This window comes from Trichoplusia ni, unplaced genomic scaffold (assembly GCF_003590095.1).
Source record: "Trichoplusia ni isolate ovarian cell line Hi5 unplaced genomic scaffold, tn1 tig00003826, whole genome shotgun sequence".
NCBI lineage: Eukaryota > Metazoa > Arthropoda > Insecta > Lepidoptera > Noctuidae > Trichoplusia > Trichoplusia ni.
Genome location: NW_020800457.1, coordinates 1 through 25,786, shown reverse-complemented (window position 1 = coordinate 25,786; position 25,786 = coordinate 1). Strand labels below are relative to the sequence as shown.

Below are 25,786 nucleotides of genomic sequence, written 5' to 3'. Positions count from 1 at the left end.
GCCTTTTATTTTTGCAGTTTTAATTAAGGTAATCATAATACATCATAATACATCGTGATTTTTTAGTGGTCTTACAAAAGCAGCCCAGTTCATGTATCCAATGACTAGGACACGTTCATGATAAAAAAATAGGTATTTATGAGATTTGAATAAATTTAAAATGCAATTTTTATTCAATATTATGATGCAATTCGTAGTTTTTTAGAAACACAGCTCTGTTGCGAGCGCGGTCCGAGCCTTGTAACAATGGTGAGGGGTGCGGGCGGCGGCGTTTTTATCATTTTTAAGAGTATATTTCAGATTTCTCTTGTTTAATCTTTCTTCGAAGTTATTATTTTAGTTGATGATAAAAAAAAACTAATCGCGCCTAGGGGTATTTTACGTCGGATACATGAACTGGGCTGCTTTTGTAAGACGACTAAAAAATCACCGTGTATATTGATCAGGTACATAAATTGGCGATGATTTTAAAGCTCGAGTAATATTTTTTTGGATAGTGGAATGAACGGCATCGCCTTCGTTTTGGGTATGCCCCTTAATTAAAAACTTATGCGTAACACTTCTTAGTTTAGGTAATGTATTTGTGGCATATTGGTACATTGATACCATGAACTTATTTTTCTGCTGGCCGCAGCAGTTATCACTATAAAATATCACATCAAATTCATCAGTAGCCATGTCATTCAAATCTTTTAAATACATAAGTACACAAGATCCAATTTCGTTTACTCCTCGAGCCCCTTCTCCTTCGTGCCATACAAAACAAGTCGTTTTTTTAGAGCCTAACTCAGTAATAGTACAATTAAGCACATTTATTTTTGATACATAGTAAAAACTCGATACCTCGCCTCGTGGACTACTATTAGTTTCTCGTTAACATTTTCTTTCCCTTATCGTTTTCGGCTCTTGCAAGATTTTTCTCATTTAAGTGTTCTTCATGTTTTTCTTCCAATGTGGACTTATCTTCGCAATTTTTGAAAGCAGTGCATTCTTCACATTGGTCTTTTTTCGGTTGCCAAAAAGATATATTGAATTCGTTCATGAAAATATTATAATATATTTGATAAGAAACATGCTGTTTATTTTCCGACACGCACTTTTCAACATAATCGCGATGTAAGACCGCTAGGGTAAGGGCACCTTCAATGTATTCACGCTTAGTTTGACTACGACAGTATTGGCTCTCAATTCGTGGGATGGAATTGATATGAGCCCTGACACTGTGTTTTAGAGATGGTTTGAGCTGATAATGATTGTTGTGTTTTCCTCTGTGTTCTTTGAATTGGATGAATTTGGGATTAGAATAGTATTTTTTAACAACAGTTCTAATTAATGTATCGGAAATTGAAAGGGTATTCATAAAAAAAAACTTTACATACTCTAGTACGGTTACTGCTTAGAGGCAAGTAGTAGGCATTGTAATGATTTTTGCGAGAACTACCAACCCGAGTATATCGATATTTTGGTTCTATTTCAGTCAGGTTATTATAAATAAATTGTGTCTGTGCTTCCAGATCGCCAGTATTCCAATACCGTTAAAAATTGTTAGTCTATCCTGGTCGGTAATTTTTTTATTTACACTGATACTTGCACTTATCAGAAAAAACCAACCCCATTTTCTTCTCATGTACGATTTTCTTGATTTTTGACATCGAGTTATATTCTTTGCCACGATTTCTTAATAATTTTGATATATTTTTCTGCCATGAATTTGGATTGGTTTTTTTCAATATTCTCGTCGTCAACATTATGAGGAGAGGCTGTTTCTACACTTGATACCATACCAATACTAGAAACTTGCATGTTATCTGATTGTAGGCCACTTGGTTGATCATCAATATTGAATTGAACATTGAATTTATGTCTCATCGGTACATCGTCCAAATAAATATTTGTTAACAGATCACTATGGCCAGATTCATTATTCTCTTTATTTAAACATGAGGGTCCTGGTTGAGGAGATAATTGTTGCGGTGTGCTCTTGGTTAAAGCTTGTAAATTAAGAATACAATCATTATCTGAATCTGAATCACTTAATTCTAAGTCTTGCCTAATTTGAAAGTCTGGGTCTTTTACACTGTCGTCCAAAGAGAAGTCTGAACGAGAGCTGGTCGTACTCTTAGACTCTGAAGTGTCGCTATCATAATTGCTTTCTGGAACAACTACGTATGGTCTCCTTTCTAAAGATTCATCGTCAAGTAGAGACAAACTGAGACTAGGCTGACTGTCAGGTATAGAATTACTATCCAAAGACTCATTTAGTGAATCATTTATTGGTTCTTCTAATATAGGATTGTCAGTTTGCGGATGTTTTTCACTGTCTTGAATATTTTCTAGAACACTTCTACAGTCATTTATTTATTTTATTTATTTAGTTTTACAGAAAGCTTACAGACAAATAAAAAAAAGAACTGTAGGTAACAAATATAGGTGGTGACAATTGCTAATAACAAGCTTCCACATTTACATTAGCCAGTTACAATTTGCGTTGTGATCTCACTCCATCTAATTAATTAAAAATACATAAACAAAAAAAAAAGAAAACATACTGCGTTGCGTTGATTATTCATAGAAGATAAAATATATATTACATGAAAAAATCAAAATCAAAAGTCATTTATTCAAATCAGGCTACTAAGTAGCACTTTTTGAAGGTCAAATTACATTGACAGCACCTAGTTTTGCCCACCCGTCACCGCTTCCTAAGTGCTTTTGCTGTGAGAGAAGAAACGGCGCAACAAACTCCCCAGCAAAGAAGTTATTTACGTAAATTAGCCATATTAATCAGTCAATTACTCAATTATATGCCACAAAAGTATTCCTTATTAAGGATGTTTCTAATTTTACGTGCACTAGTGCAAAATAAATCAACTTCTAAGTTCGGTGGTAAACTATTAAATACTTTTACACTGCGAATGCAGAATGCGTTGCGCCTATAGTTTGTTGCTGCGAACTGTGCGTGTAGTACTGGTCGCTGTCTTAGACTGTTCTGATTAGTGCGAAGAAGTATTTTGCTGAGTAATTCGGGACAGTCGATCGAACCATTTGCTACGTTAACCAAGAAACAAATGTCATTTATATTCCGTCTTAAATCCAGTGGTAAGAAGTGGTATCGCTTACAGCGGTGTTTATAATCAGTTGAAGATTGCCCCGCCTTGTAGTCCAAGTACCGCAAGAATTTTCTTTGGACAGATACAATGCGAGATTTGTAGACCTCATACTGCGGGTTCCAGACTTGAGACGCGTACTCGAGGTGGCTGCGTACTGTTATATCCCACCATTCTATGCAGCAATTGTTGTACAAGCATTATTCACTTTCTCACGGTTTATTCCGCTGAAATGTAACGCGATGATGCAATTTACTCATATTTAATTTACTTTATTCCATATTGTAATTCATGTAAGTCAGTTAGATTCTGGACGCTGTCGCGAGACCATATATTGGCAATTCGTTGTAAATTCTAAGTGTATGTGACTGCCTAATTGTTGAACTAATAAAAAGTGTGTGTGTGTACTCGTAGTTTTTTTTAAAAAGACACAAAGGGTGTGCCGCCTAACAATTGGTGTCAGAAGTGGGATACTAGCAAAAGTCCTAACGACAAGAAGTCTAATAGGCGCTAGTATCCGAATCAAGGCCACACCCGTGTCCTGACCGACATTAAGACTTGGCCTAAGGCTAAACCTGCGTCAGAACTACTGGACGACGGTCAGCCTCAGCTCATCAGCAGTCTGAGCCCGCTCCAGCACACCGGACGACGGTCAGCCTCAGCTCATCAGCAGCTTGAGCCCGCTCCAACACACCGGACGACGGTCAGTCTCAACTCAGCAGCAGTTTGAGCCCGCTCCAACGCATCGGACGACGGTCAGCCTCAGCTCACCAGCAGCTTGAGCCCGCTCCAGCAGTCACCACCTTTCCAGCTCCGGGTCTAACTCACCTCATCTTCTTCTTCTACTTCTTCTACATCTTCTACATCTTCGTGCCAGACACCGCGATGAAGCTCGTGTTCGCGCTAATGTGAGTGTTCTGTGCATTTCTAAATCAAAATCTTAAGTGCTATTTCTAATTCAAACTTAAAGTAAAATCTATTTTTAATTACACTCAATTTTGTAGTCCAGCCTAACCTAATCTTATTTAATATTTAATTACAAATATTTTAGTATGTCAGTAAAATCCGAGAAAATGTCTGATAAAATCACGCTGTCCTTCCTTACGAAATTTATCAAATCCTATAATGGCGACGTTGAATCACTGCCTGCATTCCTCACGAACTGTGATAACGCAATGAGCCTGGCAAGCAGTGACCAACGCTCAGTACTATGTAAATTCATATTTTCTCAATTAGAGGGAAAAGCGCAGATCGCCTGCAGCCTCAAAACCTTTTCTGATTGGGAAGAACTAAAAACATTCCTAAAATCCACTTTCGGCGAAGAGAAGCACGCCACTCATTTATTATCTGATTTACGAAATTGTAGGCAGCAGTCAAATGAGGAAGTGACAAAATACGCCCTCCGCGTTGAATCTATCCTTACGAAAATCCAATCAGAAATCCAATATAGCTGCAAAAATCTTCTCGAACTACCAGGCAGAATAGCTGCCATGGAGGACGTAGCATTAAATTCATTTTTATTAGGGTTAAACAATTCTATTTCAACTATTGTTAGGTGCAGAAATCCAAGTTCCCTCAGTGATGCTGTTCAGTACGCCACTGATGAGGAGAAACTCTTTAATCTATCTCGCAGTCAATCAAGGCCGCAAAAACAATGCACCATTTGTAATAAAATCGGTCACACTTCTAGCGAGTGTTTTAGAAATAAGAACATATTCACAACTTTCATTTCACGTAAATTCTAACCCTAATTCACATTCTAACTCTAATAATGCTTCTAACTCATTAAATTCTAATCATCCTAATTCTAATAATCATAATAAATCGTGCAATTATTGTAAGGGTATTGGTCACACGATATACGAGTGTCGGAAACGTAAATATAATATGCAGCGCCGTCAAAACGCTGACTTCGTCCAACGGGTCAATCCGACGCGCAATAGCGCACCTGTACATGCTTGCAAATTTGATAACTCGAACTGTGAACCGGCCGATAATGAAGATAATTTAAACTAAAAGAGATTTCGGTAACGTGTCGCCGAAATCAGTTCCAAATCCTAAAGACACGTTGCACACTAATTATCATTTTACTAATTCTAAATCCCCTCAGGACCCAAGAGGCCTGAGTCCTTCTAAATCAGCTCAGATACCCAAAGAGGATCTGAGACCTTCTAAATACCCTCAGGACCCAAGAGGCCTGAGTCTTTATAAATCAGCTCAGATACCCAAGGAGGATCTGAGACCTTCTAAATCCCCTCAGGACCCAAGAGGCCTGAGTCTTTCTAAATCAGCTCAGATACCCAAAGAGGATCTGAGACCTTCTAAATCCCCTCAGGACCCAAGAGGCCTGAGTCTTTCTAAACCAGCTCAGATACCCAAGGAGGATCTGAGACCTTCTAAATCTAGTTATGTTTCGAAGAAGCTATGTTTTCTTATTGACACAGGATCGTTTATAAGTTTGTTAAAGAAATCTTCCTTGTCACAAAACCTGGTGCTATCTAATGAAATTGTTAAATTAAAAGGCATAAATAGCTCAGAAAATCCCGTAGAAACATTAGGTACATTTCAAATGGAATTTAATTTGCCAATTCAAATATTAAAATTCAAATTTCATATGACGAAGGACGATATAAACTTAAATAATTACTATGACGGAATCATAGGAAGTGATTTCTTCAATAATTTTAAATCAAAAATTGATTATTCGTCTAAATCTATTTCAATAATGAATCACCACATTCCTATTATATATACGCAGCCAACTTATATTATTCCGGCGCGATCTGAAGCCGTTATCGAGTGTGCTATATCCAATTACTCTTCCGAGCTTTATCACTGTAATGAAGCCCTCGTACTAGATCATACCTTAAGTGAAGGTGTTTATGTCGCAAATTGTATTGTCTCTATCAAACCGAATAGAAAGGTCAATGTTACTATTTTAAATACTACTGACAAGGAACTTGAAATCAAGGATTATCAAGTGCAGTTAACGCCTTTTGAACGTGAAGCTACTAATTTTGAATCTTGCTTTAATATTAATCCTATTTCTATTTCCAAATCTGAACGTATAAATCAAGTTTTAAATCTTATTCGTTGTTCTCATCTAAATGATGAAGAACGTAAAACCCTTCTCGATTGTTGTTCCAAATACACCGATATTTTTCACCTTGAAGGCGAGCCTTTATCGTTTACAAACGCTGTGGAACATACAATTAATACAGGTGATGCGCCACCTATTCATGTAAAATCATATCGATTTCCTGAGTGTCATAAAGACGAAGTTGATTCCCAAATTCGAAAAATGCTAAATCAAAATATTATTAGACCTTCTATTTCGCCTTGGAGCGCCCCAGTTTGGGTAGTTCCGAAAAAAATGGACGCTTCTGGAAAACAGAAGTGGAGGATAGTCATTGATTATCGTCGCCTTAACGACGTCACTGTTTCCGAAGTCTATCCCTTACCTCTTATCACTGATATCCTAGACCAATTAGGTCATTCCAAATATTTTAGCACACTAGATCTTACTAGCGGTTTCCATCAAATTAAAACATGTCCTAAAGACGCTTCAAAAACAGGCTTTACTATTTCTACTAATTCTAGCATGTCTGGACACTATGAGTTTACCAGAATGCCTTTCGGGTTGAAAAATGCCCCTGCTACTTTCCAACGGTTAATGAACACCGTACTTTCAGGCTTACAAGGCCTTCATTGCTATATATATCTCGATGATTGTATAGTATATAGCCAAAATCTTCAAGACCATATCTTAAAACTACAATTAGTCTTTGATAAATTCCGCGAATTTAATCTTAAGCTCCAGCCTGATAAATGCGAGTTTTTAAGACACGAGGTCACTTACCTTGGTCATATAATCACCGATAAAGGTGTCTCTCCAAATCCCGAAAAAGTCAAGGCTGTCGCCGAATTTCCTATTCCCAAAAATCCTAAAGATATAAAGTCGTTTCTAGGCCTCATAGGCTACTATTGCCGATTTATAGAAAATTTCTCCAAAATTACGAAACCTCTTACCTGCCTTTTAAAGAAGGAAGCTATTTTTAAATGGTCTCAGGAACAACAGGACGCTTTCGATATACTAAAAGATAAACTAGTAACCGCCCCGCTTCTTCAATATCCAGATTTCTCTCAACCTTTTGTTGTAACAACAGACGCAAGTAATTACGCTATAGGCGCGGTTCTATCTCAAGGTCTCATAGGCAAAGATAAGCCGATTGATTGATTAAGCGAAAAACTTTTCGCCCTTATTTATACGGGAATAAATTTAAAATTGTTACCGACCACCGACCTCTTGTGTGGTTATTCAATGTCAAAGACCCAGGTAGTAGATTAATTCGCTGGCGTTTCAAACTCGAGGAATATGATTACGAAATTGTCTACAAACAAGGTCGTCTAAATTCTAATGCTGACGCATTATCCCGGTGTCCCGTCACCGCTATATATAATAAATAATTTAAATAATTCCTCTTATGAAAAATATTTTAAAGACCAATTCACAAACCAACTTCCTACCTCAAATACTATAATTGAGGAATGTACTCAAGGTCTACATTTGTCGAAATTTAATAATATCGCGTGCCCAGTATCGTTAGACTTTGATGAATCTATACCACATTGTAAAGAACTTTTATCTCAACTAGATAATGTTGAAGATTTACTAAATTCCGAACGCGAACCTTTTACTATAAAAACAGTCACAAATAATAATAAAAATTACTACTTTTTGTTTTGTAAAGTTCATCATTATGAACAAACTCAGTTTAGAGATATTTACAATATTTTAATTAAACTTAGAAATCTATTAATCGAGTCTCAGAATATTACTGATGTAGCTTTACCAGATTTTTCAGACCCATTTTCTAAACTAGCATATATTAAAATTTGTTATGTCTTCCACAATACTAACATTAAAATACATATATATAAAAATCAGTTAATTTACCCAACTCCTGCGGAAGTCCCAAAAATATTAAAAGAAAATCATGACTCAGCTATTGCTGGTCATCTCGGGTCACAAAGAATGTATAAACGCATTAAAGCCAGTTATTACTGGAAGGGAATGCGATCCGACATCGAAGGTTATGTCCAAAAATTTAAACTTTGCCAAATTAACAAACCTTTGCGTAAATCTAATAAAGCTCCAATGGAGATAACTTCAACTTCTACTAAACCTTTCGAAAGATTAGCCCTTGATATCGTAGGTCCTTTACCCGAATCAGGCTCTCAAAATTTTTAATTTATTTTAACTTTACAAGATGACCTCACTAAATTCACAAGTGCTTATCCCTTGGTCACTTCCACAAGTGAAGAGATAGCTCGAGATCTTATTCATTTTATGTCTCTCTTCGGTTTTCCTAAAACTATCCTAACCGACCTTGGCACTTGTTTTAGGTCGGATTTATTTAAACAATTAACAGAAATTTTAAAGGTAAAAGCCCTCTTTACCACACCTTATTATCCGCAAACTAACGGAGCCCTTGAACGCTCTCATGCTACTTTAAAGGAATATTTAAAATCATTTGTTAACGAAAACCAAAACGACTGGCATTGCTTTTTATTGACCGCTATGTTAACCTATAACACCACACCTCATTGCACTACTAACTTTACGCCTCATGAATTATTATTTGGTTATAAGCCTACTATTCCTAGTTCCTTGTACGAAACTTCTAATAACACTACTTATAATGAATATATCCGTGCCTTGCAATATAGGATGCGTTTCAGTCGCGAAAAAGCTATAGAAAACATCATAAGTAGTAAAGAAAAATCTAAACAATATTATGATGCTCATTCTCGCGAAATTACTTATAAGAACGGAGATATGGTGTATCTAAAACACCATCATAGGTTGCGTAAAGCATTATCGCCCATTTGGAAGGGCCCATACAAAATTATAAAGGTGCATAACAAGCACAACGTCACTCTTCAAGTAGGTCGCAAAAATATTAAATACCACGTAAACGAAATAAAACCAGCTATATCTTAATCTATTTATATTCTATTTCAGAATTTTAAGCTGCCTCGAGTCATCTCAGGCTTAGCCTCGTCGAGTTGAATATTCTACCAATTTATCATAGTCCAGGAATTTATTTCGAGCCTATTTCTAATATTAATCTTTATAATGATAATTGGAAAATTGTAACCCATATAGATATTATCTCGCTTGAACCGTATCTTAAGAATATAGAAAAAGTTTTAACCAATTCTATCGACCTTTGTAAGAAAATTCAATCTGAAGACGTAAATTCTTGTAAGGATATTTCTAACCCTATTGAAATCTTAATTATGTCAAACTACGTTAAATTAGAGTCACTATCACATATTATTGCTAAAAAATCAAATAAAACTAAAAGGTCTCTAGCATTTGGAGGCGAAATCCTAAAGTTCTTTTTCGGCACACTAGATGCTGACGATGCCCGAAAATATGATGCTGGTATCGAATCTTGCAAGAAGAGCGAGACAGAAATGTTCCACCTTTTGAGGGACAATATTCATGTGGTTAAATCGACTATAAATAATTTTAATAAAACTATTGACAATCTAAATAGAAACGAGATTAGGCTCAATAATCAAATTAATAACATTAATAAAATATTTTCCCAAATTACTAAAAATGATGATATACTTTTCTACACCTCTAAACTAAATAACCTTCTTAATATAATCGAAGGATCTTTACTAACTATTTCTAACTTACTAGATACTACGTTAAATTCTATTTTATTTTCTTAAATTAATATACTACATCCTAGCGTAATTAGTCCTTTAAGGCTCTTTAACGAGTTATCTAAATATAATAATTATATTAATAAGCGACAAGACTTCCCAATCGCGTTAAGCATAGAAAAACATTCATTCGCTTAATGACATTTCTAAACTTAGTTCTTACTATTTTAATAACAAAATTGTATTTGTGTTGCAAATTCCATTAGTTACTCCTGATAAATTCATTGTTTATAAAATCCTACCTCTACCTATTCCTCATGACGATTTATCGAAGACATTTGCGTTAATTATTCCTACTAATACTTATATCGCTTTAAGTGACGACAGGTTACATTACGTTATGCTGGACACTCTTGATAAATGTAAACAAATTAATCATAACTATTCTATTTGCGAATTAACTACTGTATATTCAACATTAAGTAACCCAAATTCCGAATCGAAGTTACTGACCGAGGTCACACTTTCGATGCCTCCAGACTGTAACTCGAAAATATTATATGGCGAAATCGATATTTGGCAAAAGCTACAAAATAATCGATGGATTTATGTACAGTCAAGGTCAACGAAATTAACTATAAGATGTAATGACGACATTAATGATTATTCCCTAATAGGTACAGGTATTGTCAAACTGTCGACGAATTGTATTGGTTATTCTAAAACTATTCAATTAAATCCAACTATGTCTTATTCTTTTATGGTGAAGTCGCCTCTAGATATAAGCTTTGATATAACAGCTGATGATTGTTGTAAAAAGGACGTATTTAATAAAAGTTTGTTATCATTAGAACCGATCCACTTAAGTAATATAAACTTAGACTCATTAAAACACGCAAGTCGTGAAATGGATAATTTAGAAAGCCAACTTAATAATTTAGAGAAAGAATCGCATTTTATTAAATACGGAACTTACTATTCTACGTTTACTTATATTCTGATTGCATCGCTATTTATCTACATATTTTATAAAGTCTATAATTATTTTAAGAGTACTTCTCGTTCAGGATGCTGTGTTCAAATATTTAATCATTGCTATAACAATACAGAAACTAAATCTAAGTTTTCAAATTCAATTGAAATGACAGAAGTGTCTTCTCCTGAATCTGTGGAGGCCATAGAGCTCTATCAAATAACAGCTGTTATACATACTCGTAAGTTCCCATCTAATAGGAACTTAAATAATTATTAGTTAATAATTTCCTTATTTTAATCATTTTATGTTACTTATTTAGCATACTTTTATATTGACTCTATGTTTTAGTTGTGCAAAAACACACATTTTACATTGTTTACTAATTTCTTATTCTTCAATATTTCAATTATATTATTCAAATATTTGCTTATATTTACAAATCTTTTAATTAACTTCGCTTATCTCAAGGATAATGCTTCGTTTAAAAGGGGGAGCTGTTATATCCCACCATTCTATGCAGCAATTGTTGTACAAGCATTATTCACTTTCTCACGGTTTATTCGGCTGAAATGTAACGCGATGATGCAATTTACTCATATTTAATTTACTTTATTCCATATTGTAATTCATGTAAGTCAGTTAGATTCTGGACGCTGTCGCGAGACCATATATTGGCAATTCGTTGTAAATTCTAAGTGTATGTGACTGCCTAATTGTTGAACTAATAAAAAGTGTGTGTGTGTACTCGTACTTTTTTTAAAAAGACACAAAGGGTGTGCCGCCTAACAGTACGAAGGAACAATAAAGAACCTTGATTGGTTTCAAAGAACGGAAGCTGGAAAATGATCTAATAATAAAACCCAAGGCTTTTGAGGCCTTATTTACAATGGATTCTATATGGTCGTCAAAAACAAGCTTACTATCGTGTGTTACACCCAGATCTCGAATACTGTTCACTTTGATAATTTTATGACCCTCCAGAAAGTATCCCGGACTAGACTCTCCCAATAGGAGATTTTTGACGACTGAATATAATGTGACAACATTTAGCTACATTTAATTGCAATTTGTTAGTTTTGCAGTATAAAACAAAACTATCTAGGTCTTTTTGAAGTTGCATCAGATAATGTCCGTACCAACTTGAGGACCTTCATATCATCAGCTTATAGTAAAATGTTAGAGTTTTTAAAGAACTTTTTTATGTCTGAAATAAATATTGTGAACAGTAACGGCCCCAATATTGATCCTTGGGGTACGCCTGAAGGAACTAAGTTCCACTTAGAAGTATACCCACGCAAGACTACAGCTTGTGTTCGATTGTCTATGTAAGAAGAAAACCAGCGGAATAGATCACCATGTATTCCGGACGATACTAACTTTCGTAAAAGTAGCCGGTGATCTACGCGATCGAAACATTTGCTATAGTCAGTAAATATTACGTCAACTTGACATCGCCCTTCCATCCCGGCTGTTATAATTTCATTGGATAATATTAAATTAGAGGTAGTTGACCTTCCTCTAAGAAAACCATGCTGCTCATCGCCGAATTGGCATTTAAATGCAGAGTAAACCTGTAAATAGACCACCCGCTCAAGGATTTTGGAGAATAAGCTTAATTTGGAAATGGGTCGGTAGTTCTCAATATTCGATTTATCCCCTTTTTTGAATATTGGCGTAATGAATGCTGATTTCCATATCTTAGGAACAGTGCCTTCTCTTAAGGACCGCTCGAATAAAATGCAAATGGGATTAACTAAGCTTTGCGATTTTATTATAAAAACAGGAGGTCAAGACCCTTCAGCAGCGTTAGTACTGTAGACGGGCACACATTTACCGTACAAAGGTTCACCGAACTACTGAAATGGCTATCTACATATGTTAGCGACGATGACAACTACGTACACCTAAATTAAGTATGTTATAGTTTTTGTTTGATTAACGTTTCAAGTTTCTTAAAGTTAATGAGTTTGTTTACGTTTGCAATCAGTTATAGGTGTACGTAGGTATATATTGAAACATTGTTTATGTTATGTTAAGGTTTGTTTACAAATGTTTAAGGCTATATGATGTTGTGCTAGGGACTTAGACTATGGTTAAGAACTAAGATTTAGTTACCAAAGTGTTGTCCATATACTATTTAACCCTGAAAAACCTAGAAAAAGGTTTTATTTAGAAACAATTATTGATAGGAGTTGTTTCATAAGTACCCGCAATTATTTAGAATTTGTTGTAACTAACTCTCGGTAGGTGGCGACGCACGTAGATTAGTTTTAAAAGTACCTACATAAAATTCACTTTTTAGTTGCCGATTCTGTCACAGGGGGCAGCACCATGTTGTTGTCATGATTAAGGTGCGGGTTTTTGCAATTATCTTTATTTTAAGACATTATTTTATGTAAATAAAGGCATTAGGATAGGGTTAAATAGGGTAAAAAGGTCTAGAACATTTGTAAGGGACGCCTAACTGCCGGGATAAGCCTCTGGAAGGGTTTCTTGCCGGCCGGCGCGGGAACGCGGCACGCCATGATTGGCTGGCGCCAAATACGCGCCCCCGTGATTGGTCGGCAGTCACTATAAATAGAGGGCCCTACCGGCGGTTAGGCATTCCACATCCAGTGAGCATCCGGAAAGGAACCTTGGAAGACTAGGAAGACTAGGAAGCCTAGAAATACTGGGGAGAATAAAGAACTATGTAAGTACTGCACAATTATCTTTTACTGCGTTGAACCCCTGCTTCTTTGTATCCCGCCAGTGCCCGGTCCGAACCCATTGGACCAACGGACCACCCAATAAATACAGTCCACTCGCTGGCTACAACATATATATCCTGTTGATCAAAAACTGAGTCAGGTTCTTGGAAAGTAGACTGAAAAAAGGAAGCAAAGAGTTCAGCGATACCCTTGCCGGTGTCTGCAAATTTATTCAAATAATGCAACACACTGGGTAACGAGTCAGAACCCCTCTTACTCTTAACATATGCCCAGAAAACTCTAGGGTTACTGGTTATGGAGGATTCAATTTTTTCCATATAAGCGTCATAACATTCCTGCTCTAGATGCTTAGCTCGGCTACGTAAAAGGGAAAAAGAGTGGTAGTCTGATAAATTGCCGTAATTTTTGTACTTGCGATGACACCTCTGCTTTTCTTTTAATATTTTTATTAGAGCACTGGTGTACCAGGGAGGATGGGTAACTTTTTTCTTTGATTTAACGGGGATGTGCATATCTCTGAGCTCGTATAACTTACTATAGAAAAGATCGAGAGCTTGGTCCAATGAGCCAGCTGACAACAACACATTCCAGTCTATAAGGTCAAGTGCAGATATAATTGCAGGATAATCGCCACGTTGAAATATATATTGAACACCATGCTTCTCAATGAGTTTATGAACTTCAAGGAAATCTGCTTCAATTATTAATGGCTTGTGGTGCATGTCAACCGGCAAAGCTAAAGGGTCAAAACACTCGTGTACCGTTACTGCACCATTTGAGAAAACGAGGTCTAATAATCGACCGTTGACGTTACGCTTACTATTAAACTGCGACAAGATACATGTATTTATATTGTCGAAGAAATCAATAATGTATTGAGAGGATATGTTAGTAGGATATAATTTTGAGCTATAGTTAGAATTACGCCATTCCACTTCACTACCAAAGTTAAAGTCCCCAGTTATGATAAACGTATCTAAAGGGTGGGTAGTAACCAGGCGGTTAAGGTTATGATGGAAGTTTTGTAACTGAACTGTGTATGAGTTACCAGCATTTTCTTTACATAAATATAGGCTACAAATATGTATGTTGGAACTTACTGCTGGTCTAGGCCTCTTCAGAGCAATGGTAACCCATAAATCCTCAGCGGTGGTACACCAATCACAACGTTCCATAACAGTCAAGTCGTTCCGCACTGCGATCAAAACTCCACCACCCCGAGATTGCGCTGTTCGTTGATAGTCCCGATCCCGCCTCCACACAAGATATCGGCCATCAAATAACTCACTATTATTAATACTATTCACCAACCAAGTCTCCGTAAATATAACAACATCGTCGGAATTCATGCTAACGTTACGGTACAAGTAATTCGTTTTTGTTCTCAGACCACGCACGTTTTGGTAATATATACTAATCATTTTATAAACTTTGCAACGACCATAATAATAACATTATTAAGAAAATAAATAAGTGTCGATTTCATTGTATAAATTAAGAAATAGTACAAATAACGAGACGCACCGTGGGTAGCTAGCAAAAACTTATAAAAATATTGAGAGCCCAGTAAAGCGCTGTGTCTGTGAATAGTCAAGTTCGAAACAGGTACCACTAATGAGTATAGATAAGGAATAAAAGAAGCGATGCAAGCGCGAAACGACATAACCAAACAGGCTAATCGTGTAAATTCGTACTTTGTGTAGTTGACTATAAGATCTAAATTGGCATGAGAGTAAATGACTGCACAACAATATTTTTACTAATGGTTATGAGGTGCACAATTAGATGACACAGTGATTGATGGAATACGCACGTAGCACACAACAACACATGATTCTCAAACTTATTTTTGTTGACTGATTTTGTACAATTAAGTAACAACATTAATACTTTTTTTACAGGGTTTGATCGAAATGTAAACAGGTTTATTTTATTTTGATGAGGTCTTTCTCGTTTTTTAGCACTATCGTAGGAGATATCTCGGTCTTTCTCGCGTGTATTTTGCTGTGCTTGACCCAGACATAGCGAAAATCCATTTCTGCGGCCATCTTCTTGGTTTTAGATAGCAAGGCTTTATTATGTAATGTCAGGTGATCGTTGATAAAAATCCGTTGATTCCCTGGAAGATCGCTTTGTCCCGTAGTTAAGGGAGCAGTTTTGACAGTTAGTCTGGCCGCAGCAATGAAGCCCTCTTTCACGTTGAGGTTCAAGAAACACACTATAATAGGCTTTGTATGATCCTTCTCACGGCTTGGCACCCTAGTAATAAAGTTGATCTGAGCTTTAGACACTGGATAACTTATTTTAGCGCCAATTTTACCAATTATGTCGAACAAGTTCTCGTGATTATTTTGAGGCAAACCCTTTATTTCTATGTTATTCATTCTAGTCCACTGCTCCTTAGTATTATTTCCTTCCTCAAGTTTATCTAAGCGAGCATGAATGAGATCCACTTGTTCTACGACCTTCTCCACTTGTAGTAGACGCGCTTCGATTTCCTTGATTTTCCCATTGAACTCCTTTATCTCCGTATTCGTTTCGCTCAGTGACGATTTTAAATCTGCAAACTCCGAACGTAGCTCAGTTATCTCGTGTCTCAAGGTTTCCAGTGGAGCTAGTTTTTGAGCGATAGCTCTTATTTCCTTTAGGTTAAGTGATTCTGGCTCAATCCTTGGTGACGACGGTGGCTGAGAAGCATTACTTATTTTACACTTGCTACAACGCCAAGTAAGCCTTCTATCACCCAATTTTCGATAACCAGCCTCTGTTATTCCAGCACAGTGGAAGTGCAGTTCTTGATTACAGATTGTGCAGTGAGCCCCATCAGAAAGCGATTCGTCACAGGCGCCACACTTGTAAGAATTCATGACTTATAATAAATTAATTGCGCAAAATTGATCGACAATACGCAAGAAAGTTTGAGGATTACTGGAATTTTAGTCAAACGCGCAATGTGCAAATATCGAATGCGACCGTACGGTACCAGCATAGTATAAAGAACGGGGAAGTAGGCCATCTTCTTCCCAATCCGCGATATAATTGCCTACTGTCTTAGGGTTGTCACTTTTAGTTAAATATTAGGCGCAGCCACTGAAGGCGTCTGAAATAAAAAGCACATTTAATACATTAGATCTATAATACAAAATGAATAAAGTGACTGAAATATTATGATTAAAAGAAATAAAAACAACATTAAAAAATCTAACGACTGTCTCTTAGACTATAATCGAATTTGTTGTTATGATTCTAACTTTGCTTTTTAGATAATTAACTAAATGTAAACAATCTTGGCATGTATCTTTATCTAAAAGTTGCAAGAAATTGTATGTCAAAATGTCTACAATCAGGTATTTATCTAAATCGATGTTAGCTATTTAAATAATCTTTGTATGTATTTTATACGACCTCTTTAATATAAAAAGACATACCAAGATTGTTTACCTTTAGTTAACCACATAAAACGATAGACCAATTACTTATTAAGAATTACGATTTTATAACTGTACGTAGGTAGGTACTTAGTTACTATACCTACCTACAATACTGAGAAATCGACATAACCATAACTAAACGTAAACAAAACAATAGCGGCAAATCAATTGCCAGCTCAAAAGTACCTACTTAATACATTCTAGTAGGAAATTAGGCCTACCTACCTACTTCTTATGTGATCCTGATAGATAACTAACACAAACAAAAAATAAGTAAGTAGGTATCTCATCATCAAGTAGGTACAAATTATATTATGCTAGAATAAGTGACTAGCTTACCTTTCCTGTTCAATAGGTAATCTGAACAGAGACAGCTCTGGAATCGATGAATTATTAAGACAAGTGCCGAAAAGCCGTGATGCGCGCGCGAACCTCGTACAGTGATAGCCCCGACTGGCGCACTGAGAAACGGGTCGAGATTTTGTTAAAGTGTGCGTGCTGTTATATATATGTAATGTATATGATAGTGCCCAACGGCTCTTTCTATATCCCTTGTCAACACTTTTGATAGTTCATAATAATAAGACGCTCTTTTTGCGACAGTTCGATTCCATCATCCGCGCGTGACACTTGCCCTATTTACCGAGTCCTAAAGTAATTAAAGTGTCCTTCAATATTCATCTAAGTTTTATTTCTTTGTTTTTTTTAAAAACCGAAATTCGGGAATCCTCATAACAATTTGGTGGCAGCGGTGGGATACCGATGGTGAAGGTATCCCTGGGACGTCTCCTTCTGGACTCGTATTCTAAACTATTTTAAAGCATAAAAGTGTCGAAGTGCCAAAATTAACTCGAACTCAAATAAAATAATAATAATTCAATATTCATATCTATTTTCGGACATCCTAAAATCTGAATAACTTTTCCCGTGGGTATTGTGATTGTGTTCCTGTTTCGTGCCTGATTCCTGAGAGGGAAAGCCTCTTCAACTTCAACAGACCAAAGAAATGGTCATGTTCCAGTACATTTTCTACGTGTTCCTGTAAGTCTTGAAAACATTATATTTCCCAGCGAAAGTGCAACTCATCTCTAACAATTCGAAAACAAGTGCGTGAAAGTGCGTAAACCCAGTGAACTAAACATAAAGGTTTATTTTCTTGTGCGCGTTACTAATTCTAATTTATTTTTTGTTTGCAAACTTTATATTCTAAATGTCTCACTGTTATTGTTAACCATTACTCGGAATTATCACTATCAAGACATTCGATACCGCACTCGCTCTTATCTAAACCTCACATTACAGTTGCCGCCTATTACACCGAACTACATCTTTAGTGGACGCGTTATAAAATTTGTTTAATAAAATGTCTCTTAAACTAGAAAAAAATGAAAATATTCAAATTGGAACTCTATTTAAATTTATAAAAACATTCGATGGCACACGTGAAAAATTGAATTCATTTCTAACTAATTGTGACAACGCAATTGATTTAGCTTCTGATACCCAAAAACCAATATTATTTAAATATATATTATCACAATTAGAAGGCAAAGCCGAAGTAGCTTGCTCCATTAAAGAATTCGACTCTTGGGACCAATTAAATAGTTTCCTTAAGACACAGTTCGGTGAAAGAAAACACTATGCCCATCTTATGACTGAATTACGGGAATGCCAACAACTAAATGAACCGGTTAACCAATTCGCATTACGCCTCGAAACTTGCCTTTCGAAGCTCTTAACAGAAGTAACATTATCCAATAAAAAGAAAAGCGAATTAGTTGGTCGTATAGCGGCTATGGAAGACTTAGCACTCCACACGTTTTTAATTGGCCTTAAGCCCGAAATTTCTAATCTAGTCCGCAGTAGAAACCCATCCACTCTCAACGATGCAATCAATTTTGCCGTCTCAGAGGAGAAGATCCTAAATTCGTATAATAAGCGTAATCCTCAAAGTTCAACATTACATCGTATTGCATTTAAACCACAATATCCTTCTCGTCCTTCAAACCATGATGTCAATTCTAAGCCGCAAATGGCTAAACAATATGACCGAGATAATAAAAATCTATTCTGTAGGTATTGTAAAAATCAAGGTCATACCATTGAAACATGTAGAAAACGCGAGTACAACAATAATCGGTTCAAGGCTAATCCATCTCCCAAATATCAAAAGCAACCTTATCAGGAGAACTATAAACCTGCTCGTGTTAATTGTGTAACCAGTGAAGATGACTATTATAATCCGGAACCACAACCATCCACGAGCACAAATGATACCCAATATGACGAAACCCACGATTTAAACGAATAGTGGGCTCACGGAGGTGCCTCGTGAGGCCCAAAATACGACCTCTCACAAAATCCTTCCATGTCAACGGCACCAATTTACCTAAATCCAAGGACCACACGGGTAACCAGCCCCAAGCAAGTGTCCATTCTACTAAATCCAAGGACCACACGGGTAACCAGCCCCAAGCGAGTGTCCATTCTTCTAAATCCAAGGACCACACGGGTAACCAGCCCCAAGCAAGTGTCCATTCTACTAAATCCAAGGACCACACGGGTAACCAGCCCCAAGCAAGTGTCCATTCTCCTAAATCCAAGGACCACACGGGTAACCAGCCCCAAGCAAGTGTCCATTCTACTAAATCCAAGGACCACACGGGTAACCAGCCCCAAGCAAGTGTCCATTCTCCTAAATCCAAGAATCTCACGGGTAACCAGCCCCAAGTAAAAGCCCAAAACTGCTTTACTGACAATTTCCTGGAAGAAAATAAAATATATGAAATATCGTATAATCGAAATATATCCTTACCTCATGTCTGCATTCAAACATCCGTTTCTGAGAAACCACTTATTTTACTCGTAGACACTGGATCTTCGATCTGCCTTCTCCAAAAGACCTCTATTCAATCATACTCCGACCTGAAACTCAATGAAAACATAATTAAATTAAAAGGCATAGATAGTAAAGAAAATGCTGTACTTACCCTTGGTAATTTCGATATGAACCTTATATTCGGCAAAGAATCTATATCTTACCCATTTCACGTAGTAGAACCAATTGATTTCCCCTACGATGGTATCATAGGAAATAATTTACTTACCCATTATCAGTGTTCTATTGATTACAATCGTCATATTCTTAACCTAGGAATAAATAAAATTAAACTAAATTTCACAGACCCAATTTATCAAATACCACCTCGTTCTGAAATCACTGTAGAATGTTCAGTAAGTAACCCTGAATTAAAAGAAGGTCTCATTCTTGACCAACATATAAGTGATACGTTATTTATTGCGAATTGCTTAGCTAAAGTCAAAAGGAACAATCGAATTAACCTAACAGTTCTTAATACTTCTGAAGACCCTGTCTCTCTAAACTCTAATCTGCAACTTACCTTACACCCGATCAACTATGAAACTTGTCAAGTACATAATACTTACCAAACAGTTCTCGACAGAACTAACGAAGTCCTTAACCTTCTCCGCGTTTCACATCTAAATACAGAAGAAAGCGAAGCCCTCTATGACGTGTGCTCGAATTATTCCGATATATTTCACTTACCTAATGATCCACTTAGCTCAACTGACAGTATTCAACATGAAATCCGCACATCTTCTGATCAGCCCATTAACGTTAAATCTTATCGCTTCCCGGAAATACATAAGCAAGAAGTCAACTCCCAAATAAAGAAAATGATAGGTCAGAATATTATTAAACCTTCCTTATCTCCGTGGTCTTCTCCAATATGGATTGTTCCCAAAAAGATCGACGCTTCTGGTGAAAAGAAGTGGCGTATAGTCATTGACTATAGAAAGTTAAATGACATCACAATTGGTGAAATCTATCCTATTCCTAACATTGTTGAAATATTAGATCAATTAGGTAACTCTAAATACTTCTCTACTCTAGACCTTGCTTCCGGATTTCACCAAATAAAAATGTCTCCACAAGACGCTTGTAAAACCGCGTTCAGTGTTCCCCAAGGACATTTCGAATTCACTCGAATGCCCTTTGGTTTAAAAAACGCGCCAGCGACCTTCCAACGTCTAATGAATAATGTCTTAACAGGCCTTCAAGGCGAAAGATGTTTTGTTTATCTAGACGATATTGTCGTTTATTCACATGATTTAAATAGTCATATTCAAAATTTGACAGCAGTTTTTCAAAAACTTCGTAGTTTTAACTTGAAATTGCAACCAGATAAATGTGAATTCTTAAGAAAAGAAGTCGGCTATCTAGGACACATTATAACAGAAAATGGCCTAAAACCTGATCCAAATAAAGTTAAATCTGTTCAAGAATTCCCAGTTCCAAAGTGTCCGAAAGATATAAAATCATTTTTAGGTCTTATATCTTACTACAGACGTTTTATCCCTGAATTTTCAAAATTATCGAAGCCACTCTCCTCTCTTCTTAAGAAAAATGTATCATTTGTTTGGACAAATGAACAACAGTTAGCTTTTGAAACGCTTAAAGATAAGCTGACTAGCGCTCCAGTCCTTATTTATCCCGATTTCACAAAATCCTTTAACCTTACTTGTGATGCAAGTAACTATGCAATCTCTGCTATCCTGTCTCAAGGGCCAGTTGGCAAAGACCATCCCGTAGCCTATGCGTCTAGAACCTTGAACAAATGCGAAATCAACTATAGCACAACTGAAAAGGAATTATTGGCTATAGTATGGGGCTGCAAAACCTTTAGACCGTACCTGTTTGGTCGTAAATTTATGATCATAACTGACCATCGTCCTTTAAAATGGCTTTTCAACCACACTGACCCGAGCAGTAAATTGCAACGTTGGCGTCTCCAACTTCAAGAATTTGAATACGAAATAGTCTACCGAAAAGGTAAGCTAAATTCAGCAGCTGATGCTCTTTCTCGTTATCCTGTCAACCCTGCATATCCTGCAGATCCTGATACTGAGCTTATAGATTTAGGTCCATTAGACATTAGCCCTTTCAATGCAGAAGTAGGTGACTTCAGTCCTTTAAATATTCCAAGTCCTATGAATTTACCAGATCCTCTAATTCCTGACGAAATCCTGAGTCCCTCTCCAGAAGTTTTAAACGAAAATCCAAACATAGAAAGGGAAAATGAATTACAGCCTTCCGCTAACCAAGTTCCCGGAACGCAGTCTCTGCCTTTAAATTCACCTGATACTTACTCAAAATTCCTGAAAGTTCCTCGGACTGTAACGTATGACACAGTGATTTCCGAGTTCAACGATAGCCTACTAAAAACTCAGAATAACGTCTTAGTAATACCTACATCGCTTGATCTAGACGAATCTATTCCCTACGTCCAAGAAATCTTATCAAATTCGCCAGATTCCGAGTCGTTTATGAATTCAGAGAGAACCCTACATTCCTATAAACCATTATTGGTCGCTGATAAAACCTACTATTTCCTATTTATTAAAGTACACCACTTTGACAATTGTACCTATAGTGATATCTTCGAATCCTTAAAGAATCTACGTAATCACCTAATGTCTCTTAACGAGGCTATTCATAAAATAAGTATTACTGACTTCAAAAATCCATTTGATAAACATACATATATTAAAATTTATAATATGCTAGCTCACCTCTTTCACAATACATCAATTCAAATTCAAGTGTATCGCAATAAAATATATTATCCTAGTCCTTCTGAAGTTCAGAAAATTCTCCGTGAGAATCATGATATTCCTGTCGCTGGGCACCTTGGTGCAAATAGAATGTTTAATAAAATTCGAGAGCAGTATTTTTGGAAGAATATGAGGACGGAAATAGAAGATTATGTAAAAAAGTGTAATTCTTGTCAGACCAACAAAGCTCTTAGGAAAATTAACCGTGCACCCATGCAGATAACTAGCACCTCCACTGCCCCCTTTGAAAGAATGTCTCTTGATATAGTTGGTCCTCTTCCTGAATCCGGCACAGCCAAAATTAAATATATTCTAACACTTCAGGACGACCTAACTAAATATTCAATAGCATATCCAATTCGAAGTACTACCGCCGAAGAAACCAGCGACTGCCTGATTCACTTTATTTCTTTGTTTGGCATACCAAAAACTATCCTTACTGATCAAAGCACAAATTTTACAGCAGAGCTATTTAAAGAAACCTGCAAATTTCTAAAGATTAAACAGCTGTGGTCATCTCCATACCATCCACAGACACAAGGCGCTCTGGAAAGAAGCCATTCCACCTTAAAAGAGTACCTTAAATCTTACATATCTGAAAACCAAGACAATTGGCCAAAATATGTATATACTGCTATGCTCGCCTATAATACATCTATACATTCAACAACAAATTTCACTCCCTACGAGTTGATTTTCGGTCATAAACCAATCCTTCCTAATTCCATATATGAACCTAACACGAATGCCTCGTATCCGGACTATATTAAGATGCTTCAACATCGCCTTAAATGCACGCGTGATAAAGCCGTCGAATTTATAAAGAAGTCGAAAGAGTCTTCCAAAGCCTATTACGATGCCCGCACAAGACCTGTAAGTTACCATGCTGGTGACTATGTGTACCTTAAAAATCACCTCCGTATGCGTAAGGCTCTATCTCCGGTCTGGAAAGGCCCTTATAAAATTATTAAGGTTAATGGTAGAAATAGTGTAACGCTATTAATAAATAGACGACACGTGTCCCATCATTTTGATGAAATAAAATTAGCTCATCGCCGTGACACCGTGTCATAATCACTTTAAGCTTGTTTTAACTTAACGTAATATTTAAGTTTAGTTAGTCTTAGTTTAACTCTTAATTATTCCTTTACAGTTCTCTGTCTTCCGCAAAAGCAATGTTCATCACAAGTTCCACGAATGCTTCCGGCATATATTTTGACCCCATTGGGTCATTAAAAATGATAGACGGTTTCCTTAGCGTACTAATTCCAATAGATATTTCATTTATTCAACCGCATATTAAGAATCTTAACGGTGTGATAGGCACTTCTAAGTTCCTATGTAAGCAGACTGCTCTGTATACCGATATCGAGTGTCTTAATTTGCACCAGCCGTTATCAATAAGATACAACGACATTATTCGAGATTACGATTCTATTTCTCACTTAATTGAATCAAGGTCTAAACGTTCAGCCTGGTTTGGGGGTATTGGCACCCTATTCAAAAATCTATTTGGTACTATGAACGAAGACGACGCAATAAATTATAGTAACGCTATTCAATTAATAGAGAAAGATCAATCTAAATTATCCGAATTAGTCAAACAAAATATATTAGTAACTACTTCAACACTCTCTTCAATAGAAGACTCAGTAAATAAAATTAGTGTCAACGAGCAGAGATTAAATGATGCTATTGATGACATAGCTTTATTCCAAAAGAACTTGACCTTGTTAGCTGATAAATTAATATTAAAAACTAAATTCAATGGAATGTTAAATTTATTAGAAAGTAGTCTCCTAACTTTATCTTTTAAACTAGAAGACACTGTAAACGCTATTATGTTTAGTAAATTAAATATTTTGTATCCTTCTATTATAAGTCCAAAACAGCTATTTACAGAGCTTGTTAATAATTATAGGTTTTTAGCTGATAATCATCAATTTCCTTTAAGTTTAATTTTAGAAAATATACACACTTTAATGAATGTTTCAGAAATTGCGAGTTATTATAATAATAACAAAGTTGTATTTGCCTTAAAAATACCTTTAGTAAATTCCAGGAGCTATGATTTATATCATAACATACCTTATCCAGTTTCTGTAACCCATGATACTTATACTATGATCATTCCCTCTACTAAATATCTAGCTATTAACAGAGATAGATCATATTATAGTAAATTAGATAATCTAAGTAGCTGTAAGACAATAAATAACCAGTACTATATATGTGACAACCTAGATACTTACTCGTGTGCCAGGACTCCGATCTGCGAATCGGATATAATCTCAAAAGCATTAAAATCTGTGCCTAGTAATTGTAAGACCCAATTCATTCAAGGCCAACTAGATATTTGGCAAACGTTGTCTAACAATACATGGTTATATGTTATTACAAACCCTTCCAAATTGTCCATAGACTGTAAAGCTTCCAATACTGAAGTTATCATATCAGGCACAGGCATGATAAACTTACCTCCGTATTGTATAGCCTTTTATAAAGACTCAAGGTTAATACCCAAATATTACAAAACAATTAAAGTCCAAACAATTAAAATTAACTTTAATCTAGTAAATGACTCTTGTTGTAATTCAGAAACATTATCGAAACTTAAGCCTCAAATTCCCGTTTTAAATCTTACTAATATTAACCTTGATTCTATAACGTCACGACGAAATTTGGAAACCAGCCGCATTGTCAATAACCTTGACAAATTAATTGAAAAACCACATATTGTTTTATATGGTGAATATTATTCCTATGTAACAATAATTATATCTGTTATTATTGTAATATATATTCTTGTACTATTTTGTAAGTTTATAAAATCGGGCATTTGTCATCGCCTCTTAAATAGACAAGCTTTCAAATGTAATACGGAAAAAGCTGAAGAGCTTACAGAAGTTGCTGCTAGTTCTTCCGACATTTCCGCACCTAAAATCCGTAAATCCCTTGCATAAACTTAACCTTTTAAGGATAAGTTTAGTCAAAACCCTGGGGGCTGTTATATATATGTAATGTATATGATAGTGCCCAACGGCTCTTTCTATATCCCTTGTCACACTTTTGATAGTTCATAATAATAAGACGCTCTTTTGCGACAGTTCGATTCCATCATCCGCGCGTGACACTTGCCCTATTTACCGAGTCCTAAAGTAATTAAAGTGTCCTTCAATATTCATCTAAGTTTTATTTCTTTGTTTTTTTTAAAAACCGAAATTCGGGAATCCTCATAAC

The 25,786-nt window shown here is 36.1% G+C and overlaps 2 protein-coding genes across 2 annotated transcripts; one reads left to right on the top strand and one right to left on the bottom strand.

Moving 5' to 3' along the window:
• Positions 1–15,241: 15,241 nt before the first annotated feature.
• LOC113508111 lies at positions 15,242–17,367 on the bottom strand. The gene is made up of 2 exons (XM_026891084.1): positions 17,249–17,367; positions 15,242–16,578 (listed from the first exon to the last, which is right to left on the bottom strand). Exon 2 carries the CDS (start codon positions 16,343–16,345, stop codon positions 15,404–15,406), a length of 942 nt encoding a protein of 313 aa, XP_026746885.1. The 5' UTR covers positions 16,346–16,578; positions 17,249–17,367; the 3' UTR covers positions 15,242–15,403.
• A 6,332-nt stretch (positions 17,368–23,699) lies between these two features.
• Positions 23,700–25,604, top strand: LOC113508110. Its single transcript, XM_026891083.1, has one exon. The coding sequence runs from the start codon at positions 23,722–23,724 to the stop codon at positions 25,507–25,509; it is 1,788 nt and encodes a 595-aa protein (XP_026746884.1). The 5' UTR covers positions 23,700–23,721; the 3' UTR covers positions 25,510–25,604.
• Positions 25,605–25,786: the final 182 nt, after the last annotated feature.